Source organism: Seriola lalandi, unplaced genomic scaffold (assembly GCF_002814215.2).
Source record: "Seriola lalandi dorsalis isolate HSWRI2012SDOR001 ecotype SW California unplaced genomic scaffold, Sedor1 jcf7180002054192, whole genome shotgun sequence".
NCBI lineage: Eukaryota > Metazoa > Chordata > Actinopteri > Carangiformes > Carangidae > Seriola > Seriola lalandi.
This window is the reverse complement of record NW_019524745.1, coordinates 8,439-18,052: the sequence shown is the minus strand read 5'-3', so window position 1 is coordinate 18,052 and position 9,614 is coordinate 8,439. Positions and strand designations below refer to the sequence as shown.

Sequence of the window (9,614 nt, the reverse complement as noted above, 5' to 3'; positions counted from 1 at the left end):
GAGACACCGACTATTGATCAGTAGCTCACACAACCCAACGTCAAACAACAGGATGGACGAGACGAAACACTATTAAAAAGATGGAAAAATGAGTGTGAGAATGACGTGAACGCACTCGGAAAATAATCCTTCAGCTTTGTTAAAATGACAAAAGAGTTTTAACGTCTAAAACTTGACAGACCGAATGAAACGCACCGTTACAGGATTAAAATCATGTATTTCTCTGCGATTGAGCATTGATCCAAACATTTGGGATAACGTGAGAACACAGCTCTAGTTGTTTTTAGTGATTTTAAATGCACATTTTATTTTGAATTTGCACTTAAAAACAAGTGGATAGAAACTTGTCTGAACTAATCTGAGGTCACCGTGTGGAACTTGTTCTTTTCTTCAGTATTTCCATTTTATTCTTGTTTTTATACTTTATACTAATTCTGGAGGCCAACATTTGTACTTTGAACCGAAGCATTTATTGGACGTGTTTACTCACTTTACTTTGTGCTCAGCAGCGGCTGATTGATGATCGGTATTCGTCAGTAAGAGGTGATCAGATCACGGCGGATCATTAGCTCTGTTTGTTTTACTAAGTGTTGAAGCCGGTCAATCAGAACTAAACTGTGCCACTTCACATGTGCTGACTGGCAGGTTATCTGTTTTCCACACACACACCTGAAACCGACTGATTGATTATATTTGGAGGACTTGGTTTTTGTCGCCGGGCCGAGTCCCCGCAACGTGACCAACAGGTTGATGTCCCCGTGAGGGCTGTGGGCGTGGACGAGGAGGCGATGGAGTATAAATGGAGGTGAGACCCTCCGTTCTGCCTCACATCAACCTGCTCTCAGCTGCCCTGCCACTGCTCCTCCTCTTCATCACAGACTCACCTCCTCCTCTTCCTCCTCCGACTCTACAGGTAAGCCACCACTCCTCCTGCATCGCCTCCTCTCTCTCCTCCTGTGGCTTTACAGATGACTTCCACTTCTCTTCCTTCTGCATCTTCTCCTCCGTCAGCTCCAGGTGAGCTATTCTCCTCATCCCCCAACTACACCTCCTCCTTGTTCTTTCCCTCCTTCCTCCCTCCATATCTTGATCAGTTTTTATTACAGACTGATAAATTTGATAAAGCTGACTCCTCATTCATGTAAAAGATGAATATCAGCTGACATATTGTTCCTGGATTTTCTTTTAACTTTTGGCATTGACCTGAAATAATCCCGGATCCGTCAGGTCGTGTTTTTAAGTCGTAGATAAAATCGTACAGGTGTGTCTCCTCCAGCATGGCGGCGCTGTGGCTCCAGTCTGTCTCTCTGCTGGTCTTACTGATCGTATCGTGGCCGGGCTCCCAGGCCGTCGCCCCCCCGCAGCACCTTTGCGGCTCGCACCTGGTCGACGCCCTGTACCTGGTCTGTGGGGACAGAGGCTTCTTCTACAACCCCAAGAGAGACGTCGACCCTCTGCTGGGTGAGACCACCGACTCGCACGGCACCAATAAAACAAACGGCAGAGGCCGAAGTTACGCTAATGAGTCGGTGAATGATTAGACAATAAGAAACGTTAATTTGCTGTCAGTAAGATACAGAAACATAAAAATAAAACTGTGGAAATAGAACTGTTTGTTGGATGGATGATGACTCTCCCTCTGAACATCTGTCCCATCAGGTTTCCTCCCTCCCAAGGCGGGTGGAGCGGCGGCGGCGGCGGGCGGTGAAAACGAAGTGGCCGAGTTCGCCTTCAAGGACCAGATGGAGATGATGGTGAAGCGAGGCATCGTGGAGCAGTGCTGCCACAAGCCCTGCAACATCTTCGACCTGCAGAACTACTGCAACTGAACGGCTCTCCGCTGCCTTCCCCGCCCCCACCCTCGCATCGAGAGAGCGGCAGCGCTGTCCTCTCTCTGAAAACCCTGCTGACAAATGAAGTCTTCACAAATGGATGAAATTATTTTTCCTAGAAAATAAAGTTTTGTGAATTGAGAAAATATCAGGAAATGTTTTTCTCTGATGTCAAGACTTTTCTTCATTGTCTTAAATTTGATTCGCTAAAGTCAAAAGGAGGACATGTTATATTACTTATTAACCACATTTAAAGATTTGCGTCCTGGTTGGTTTGGTGACACCATGGTTACTATGGTAACAGCAAGTGTGGTTTAAAACTACAGCAAACTGTCTGAGCAGCTACGTTGCCAGAAAACCAACAGAAGAGCAGCTGATCTCTTTTTACAGTGACGCTAAACAAACTGTTGTTTTAATAAAGAAGTCAGGCAGTAATGAATAAACCTCCTTCTGAAACTTCAGTTAATTGTAAATCTTGATGTTATTCTTGGCAAATTCTTCCTTCATAAGATCAGATGCTTTAGCAAAACCCCTTTTTCTCAGCAGGTAAATTAATTTTTTTAAATAAAAGGGCTTTAAAATGCCTGAGATATCTGAACGTGGTATTTAAACTGTTGTTATTGTTGCAGTCCAGAGCTGCAAGCCATTATCAATAGAACATCACACGTAGCTTAGCTTATTTACAGGAAATTATTAAAAGTATAATCAAGTGACATAAAATAAACGACTCTTAACTAAAGTTTTGTGTAAATGTAAATTCAGGTTAACTGCTTCTGATTGATTGTTAGATATGAATCAAACGTTACGCTGATCACTGTAACACTGAAAGACTCAACAAAATATTTTTTGGGAAAATAACACAATTATATATTTTAAAAAATATATGAATGTCCTTTGAATGAACTTTAGTATTGATCAATACCTTAGTATAATACCATACTTTGGAAAAGTCAGTTATGTGATTATGATTATTATGAATCAAAATATTATAAAACAAACGTTTTTAGTAAACAACATGTACAAATTAAAAAAGCCATTAAAACTTATAACATTTTTAAGCTTTATTAAATATTTGTGTATTTTTTATTACTATTATATTGTCTACTTGTTTATTGTTATCTATGTATGTATTTATTGTACGTTGGTATCCTGATGTGCTTAGACTGGTACTTTACCGTGTAATTTTAACAATTATAATAGTGAGTAATAATATCCATACAGTTTCCGTAGTGTAGTGGTTATCACGTTCGCCTAACACGCGAAAGGTCCCCGGTTCGAAACCGGGCGGAAACATAGTTTATGTTGCCTTGTCCATCACGTTATAACTTACTAAAACAACCAATCCACCTATATAACCATGATATCTCATTTACGTATCCTGATGCTTCTTGGGCAGACCGGATAACTGCCTGTTGTAAGTGGATTACATAAATGTAAAGTAAACTGCGAAAGCGAGATTTCCGATATGTCCCTGAACGCGGCCCGTAGGGGGTGTGGTGGGTGAGTTTACATGTGTGTCGTGCTGCAGCACCTCACGGGGAGCAGTGTCCTCAGTAACTGCATGATAACGCGCTTCACCGGCCTCTCGAACCACCGGGGGAACCGGGTTGGTCTCCGGTCGACAGTAAGTGCTCGTGTTTCCGCTCCGTGCTCGTTCTGACGCCGTAAACGCGTCTTTGCGCCTGGTTTGCTCACCTAACGTTAGCTTCCCTACGAGAGGCTAACGGTCGCGTCAACGTTTATTTCTGTGTTTTTGTTGCTTCGTGAACGGATCAGGTTGTTTTGTTTTCAGCTGAACACGTGATGAATAACTGCTGAGCTGTTTCCCGCTCCGTCCCGCACGACACGTATCATAATATGCGCAGTGTTTCGGACTTAGAGAGAGAAGTTTTGTTTGTCGCGGCCATTTTGGCGTAAAACTGAAACGTATAGAAGACGCTTCAAACTAATGCTGCGTTCAAGTCCCATTGGTAAAAAAAGGACAAGTAAACTTTCTTATTATTATTTTTTAAAGCCATAGCTCGATGTTTTAAAATGTATATACAAATACACAAGTTCCTTAAGACCAGTGAGTCTTCATTCGTGATTTATGTTTACAATACATGTTTGTTCTCATTCTTCACGTGCTCTCACAGGCTCCTCACTGCTCAGTTGATAACATTGACTATATTTGACTGACCTGTAGTGGTGAAGACTGTATACTACCTTCTATTCAACTCAGCAGCTCTCATACAGTTACTGTTTATGGCACAGTTTAATGTATGTAAAGAGTGAAAGAAAATGCACTTAGCTTGCCAGTATATTATAGATTTAATCGAGTTTTATGTTTCACTGCTCACAACTCTGTAAAATATTTAGCTCCAAAATCACATACTTGTAATGGCTGCACTATCAATATTCTTGGTGTACTGTGCATCGTTTGTACTTTTCCATTCCATTAATTCTGACATATTTAGTGTTTTTTGGAAATGTTGGCCACTGGAATTGAAACTCTGGGATTTAAAAACACTTTGCTATACAACATATCAAGGTAGATAACAAGAGTGTATATTTATCTCAGCTTCATACATCTATCTGTCAACACTTTGGGATTATTAGGGCTCAGTACTAAAACTCGGGTATCATATTGAGAGTGTAGTCTACACAAGGTTTATGATAAAGTAAATAATCTTTAGCAAACAAAGCCTTATGCTATTCACACATTTTGTTCAATTCAACAAATGTTTATCAAATTTGAATCAATTTTCCATCCAACAACCTACTTTTATTATCATTTTTAAAATCTAAACGATTGATGGTGTGATTGTGTGGTCTAGAAAATATCCAAAAATGATGAAAATAGCCATCACAGTTCTCCACACCCCAAGGCGATGGTCAATTATTTGTTTTGTCCAACCAACATTCAAAAACCCTAATGATTTTACAATGACATAAAACAGTAAATGTTCACATTTGAACAGCTGGAATTGACGAATTATTTACATTTTGTCTTAATAACGTAACATAACACATAACAATAAAATTATGATTATTGGTATTGAATGGATAACTGTTCAGTTTATTGGGTAAACATGCTGTGAAGTAATTTCACTATATTTCTGGAAAGTTTAATGACTTTTGTGATACTACCATTTACTATTTAATCGTGATAATCAAAGAGCCTGTCCCCTGGAAGGAAGCTTCAGGAAACCTGAAATTTGTAAAGGGTTTAAGGTTATAAATTCTGCTGCTGTTACTAACTCACAATCTGTGTTGTGGTTCTACTCATAGACTGGGAAGAAGTCACATTGATGCAGCAGCAGAAGATGTTGCCTACAGCCGCTCCAAAAGAAAATATCTGGGTTTTCTCTGCAAGGAATTCGACTGGGAGTCTTTGTGGATCCAGTTCCTGAGATATTGTTCAGGACACAAAGTGAGTACGAGCTCAGTCTAATTCGCACCACATCTCTGGACACTCCACATGTTGACGTTTGGCTTATTCTGCAAAAGAGTCACCTGAATCTCATTTGCCAGGACTCTCCACAACTTCTTGTCTGATTTGGGGTTCGGATGTCAGCATGGACAACATCGATGACCACTACATTTGGCAGCGCCGTATCCACCATGGAATTAGGTATCAGAAAGTCGCAGTCCCCTTCCCAGAGTCCGTTGACATCGGTTTGGAGTTCAATGCGGCATTGGAAAGGAAGGAAAAGTTAGATCAGAGTCTGCTGACGAACGGCGTGATGCTGGAGCTTTGCGACTTTGCTAAAACAGTGACCAAGTCTGAGAAGTATTTCCTGTTTGAAATGCTAGAGTTCAATTTTGAGCTCGGCCTAGACACAGACAATGACATGCAGTTCTATGAGTATGCAACACGTGTTCACAGTAAAACAAGGCAGCTGAAGGAACAAATCAAGATGAAACCACAAAGATGGAAAGAAGTATTTACACTACCAGATCCAAACATTATAATGGCGTCCGTAGGTTCAGAGTTGCCGGGACGGTACTACCCTAAGAGAAACAAAATCGCGGATTGTTCAGTCCTTACTGACGGGAACAAAAGCAGCCAATCTTCAGAACATCACATGACGGAGAGTAATGGGGCTGTGTGCAGTACATTAAGTATAAGAAGAAAAGGAACGCAATTAAAACGAAGAGATGATGTTTACCCTTTCTGTAGAGAAAGTGGTGTGACTCTGGCTGTTCGACCCAATGAGACACCCGAACAGAAGCTAGACCCAAACCTGCTGACCAACGGTGTGATGCTGGAGATGCTTGATTTTTCCAGAGTGCTTTGTGGAGCACACACTCAGATAATATATGACTTGGTCAAGCAAAATTTTGGCCAGGAGTTGGATAAACTGCAGTTCCGCCTTCAATTCCACAAACTGATGGAGAGAAAATATTCCTGCCTAACAGCTGAGGACAGAGACACTTTCCGAAAGGAGGCGTTTACAGTCCGGCTCAAGAAACAGGAGCAGAAGTGTAAAAAGAGACAAAACCCTGACAAACTTTACCAAGAACTGGAAACACTAATTGTGGCCGGTAAAAGAAGGGAAACACTGAGGCACAGGTACACTGATGCCCAAGAAATTAATCAAGATAGTGACCTGTCATACATGTGTCCAATTGATTTTGAGACAGAAATGCTGTCAGGTGCCGAGGTCGGACCAGAAGAAATCAAGTTTGAAAGCTGTTCGTCAGGAACAGCTGTAGAAACAGAGTTGGCTGTGGCACTGGATGTAAAGCAAGAAGAAGAGGAAGTTAGTGTTTCCCCAGTGCAACCTCAGGCTAACGGCTCTGACTCTCGTTTGTTTAACTTTCATCCAAAGGATGAGGCAATCTCTGGTCTGTTTTCTGACGACAAAAACAAGAACATACATGTAAAAACGCTTAAACAGAGGCTGTGGATGAGGCGTGCTACACGCTCAAAACAAATCCTGAAGTCGAGCAAAGTTAATGACTTGTTCGCCCACTGCAGAGAGATCGGTTTAGACTTTAATGTCAGCTCAGGCAAGAGACAGAACTTAGATCTACATCTGCTCACCAACTGGGTGTTGTTGGAGGTTTTCAAATTTGCAACTGCGATGAGGAAGAGCTTACGAAGTTTCTTATTTGACATTCTGGACAACAACTTCAGCCTTGTCCTCCAAGATGAACTGCGTCAACGTAATTTTATATTTTACATGATGACAAAAGAAAGGACTCTTCAGAACCATCCTGCTAGACAGAAAACAGAGTTTCTCAGCAGTCCCTTCCAGTTCCCTGAGATTTACAACACTGTTGATGTGACCAGCAGTTTTCAAACTGAACAGGATCTTGAAACAGAGCAGCACATAAACTGGGATTCATCATTCTCAGCTACAAGCCAGCGGACAGATGCGGGGCCTCACCCGTTCTGTAAAAAGTTAGGTCTCAATCTTTGGTCGACAGAAGAACATCCGGCCAGCCAGAAGCTTGATCTGAGTGACCTGACCACAGGCGCTGTGTTTGAAATATTCAGCTTTGTCCGAGAGCTGTGCGGAGCGGTCCATGAGACGGTTAACGACATCCTCGAGCACAATTTTGATCTTGATCTGCAGAGTGGTGCGACCGAGGCCTCGCAGGTGATCCAAAGATGGTACATGACACAGAAAAGCTTGATGAAAAAGCAAAACATAACGCCGAAGATAAACTGCTGGTTGAACATGGTTGTCCCACTGAATGGTCATTCACAGCTCAGTCCACGACCACCGATGAGCAACTGTCGGAAGCATCTGGACTCAGGAAGTTTAAGTCTAGGCACAGAAAGGAGGGATTGCAGTGGAAATGTGCAAGAGGTGAAAAAGATCAACAGCTATCACCTCTGCAAAGAAATAGGATTGGGCCTTGACGTTGCCTCAAAACCAGAAGCCAAAACAAAACTCGATTTGAGACTTCTGACAAGAGGAGTCCTCTTTGAGATGCACCAGTATGTGGAACAAAACTGCAACCGTTACGTTCCCGCTCTGTACGAGATTCTGGAGTACAACTTTGACTTGAGCTCTCAGAGTCACCGGAAGGTGGAGTTCGCCTGGTCCATCGCCTCTCAGGTGATCGCCATGGCGGGGAAAAACGGCAGAAAGGGAGATTATCTGAAAACGGTGTTTGAACTGCCCATGGAGTTCTCAGAGTCCTCACAGGTCGTCTGCAAAGAGGAGCCAGAGGACGGCTCCGACGAGCCTGACCTTAACGATGATGACGACATCATGTTTGTCCGAAAACTGAAGCCTGTTGACATTGAGGTCGAGGTAGAATAGAGTCATAACTCCTGTTTCCACTTTAGAAAATCAGTGTTGAGAGTAGGGCTGCAACTAATTAATTGATGTATGGCTGAAACAATTAATCGATTGGTTGATCGTCAGAAAAATAATCTGCAACTGCTTTGATGATCGAGATGTCACCTTGATATGATTTGACCAATTTTTCATTATTTTTGACATTTAACAGACTAACGACCTAAAATAATGGGCAATAATCATCAGCTGCAGCCTGATGAATCTTCTATGAAGTGCCTAAAATTTTTTTTTTTTTAAATGATGATCTTTGAAAAACAGTTGCGTATTTGTTTGTCAGTTGACTGATCGATTAATTGTTTCACCACTAAAAAGCTGCAAACACCTCTCTGTCTCCCAGTTTAGTCCTCTGAAGGTGGGATTCTTTGCACAGTATTCAACTGCATTGATTTTGACCTGGTGTACCTAATAAACTGAAGGTGAATATCAGTATTGCTCTTGATTATCAGTCCCTACTTCTGACGGAAGAAACGTTTCCTGGATGACGTGGGTATACACTGTTTAAGAAATGCTGCGACTTTAAATGTGCACCTTCATAAGGGTGACCGACTTGTTCAGCTGCTCGTTATAATTAATTACATAACTAATACTGAACATTTAAGATGATGGAATTTGCATTTTAATTGTTTAAATCATATACATAGAAAAAATAATGAAATGATCATTAAACGAGCCGATTGATGATTACATTTCATTTGTCTTTAATTGATGAATAAATTCATGTTTAATTAGATCATTTTATTTTTCTTGAGGCGTTGAATTTTTGGTAATTTTCTTCCCATCATGTTCTGTGTCACAGATCATTTGTCTTCTTGAAACACGAAACAGGGAGTACAGTCGATATTAATCCGTCCATCACTCAACACATTTAACTCATGAGTAAGTAAATCTATCATCAGAACCAAATCAGATTCTGCTTTACAGTGTTTTGAAAATCCTGATTTTTATTTGATGATTGAGCCAAAGAAACAAAGAAGCTGCAGTTTGTGTCAGTAACTGATAGACACCACTAGATGGCATCAGAGTCCAGGGCTCCATTAAAGCCTTTCTAATAGGAACTGCTCATCTGTTATTTGTCCCTGAATGACAACTGCTCCTCTAACTTTAGTTTACGAATAAATCCACTTTACACAATAATTTTTTATTTGTTATTGTACAGGAAGTGCAGCAACACCCACAGGACAGTGTCCAAGATGTTGTAAATGACTTTCTGCAACTTTCTACGGTAAACCACATAAATCCAAATAAAGTAAAACATTTCAAAACCAATTCAAAATCTGCGGAATTTGAATATCAACATTAAGTATTCATTCATAATTCAGTATTCAGCTGCTGAGAGTTAAATTATTTGCAGTCCTCGATCCATATGATGTGGATGTTGGAGTTGAATTTCAAGCACATTTATTTAAGATTAAATCATTGTAATGTATTTGGGTGTTTACATTTTATACTTCTTTCTGCTCCCACTACATTTCAAAGGAAAATA

General features: G+C 41.0%; 2 protein-coding genes and 1 non-coding gene across 5 annotated transcripts; all 3 read left to right on the top strand.

Moving 5' to 3' along the window:
* Nucleotides 1-56: 56 nt before the first annotated feature.
* On the top strand, nucleotides 57-1,978 carry ins (preproinsulin). 2 transcript variants are annotated; one of them, XM_023404000.2, is made up of 3 exons: nucleotides 57-913; nucleotides 1,262-1,461; nucleotides 1,660-1,978. In XM_023404000.2, exons 2-3 carry the CDS (start codon nucleotides 1,278-1,280, stop codon nucleotides 1,827-1,829), a joined length of 354 nt encoding a protein of 117 aa, XP_023259768.1. In that variant the 5' UTR covers nucleotides 57-913; nucleotides 1,262-1,277; the 3' UTR covers nucleotides 1,830-1,978. The 2 variants fall into 2 exon arrangements, with proteins under 2 accessions (XP_023259768.1, XP_023259767.1); XM_023403999.2 differs by having other exon boundaries at nucleotides 69-913; nucleotides 1,277-1,461.
* A 1,074-nt stretch (nucleotides 1,979-3,052) lies between these two features.
* trnav-aac (transfer RNA valine (anticodon AAC)) lies at nucleotides 3,053-3,125 on the top strand. Its single transcript has one exon. It is a non-coding gene; the product is annotated as a tRNA-Val (tRNA).
* A 196-nt stretch (nucleotides 3,126-3,321) lies between these two features.
* On the top strand, nucleotides 3,322-9,404 carry LOC111653394 (uncharacterized). Of its 2 annotated transcripts, XR_015437107.1 has the most exons (4): nucleotides 3,322-3,456; nucleotides 5,103-5,244; nucleotides 5,346-5,445; nucleotides 8,928-9,404. XR_015437107.1 is itself a non-coding variant. In XM_023403998.2 (3 exons), exon 3 carries the CDS (start codon nucleotides 5,390-5,392, stop codon nucleotides 8,090-8,092), a length of 2,703 nt encoding a protein of 900 aa, XP_023259766.1. In that variant the 5' UTR covers nucleotides 3,322-3,456; nucleotides 5,103-5,244; nucleotides 5,346-5,389; the 3' UTR covers nucleotides 8,093-8,557. The 2 variants fall into 2 exon arrangements, 1 of the variants encoding a protein (XP_023259766.1); XM_023403998.2 differs by lacking the exon at nucleotides 8,928-9,404 and having other exon boundaries at nucleotides 5,346-8,557.
* The last annotated feature ends 210 nt before the right edge of the window (nucleotides 9,405-9,614 follow it).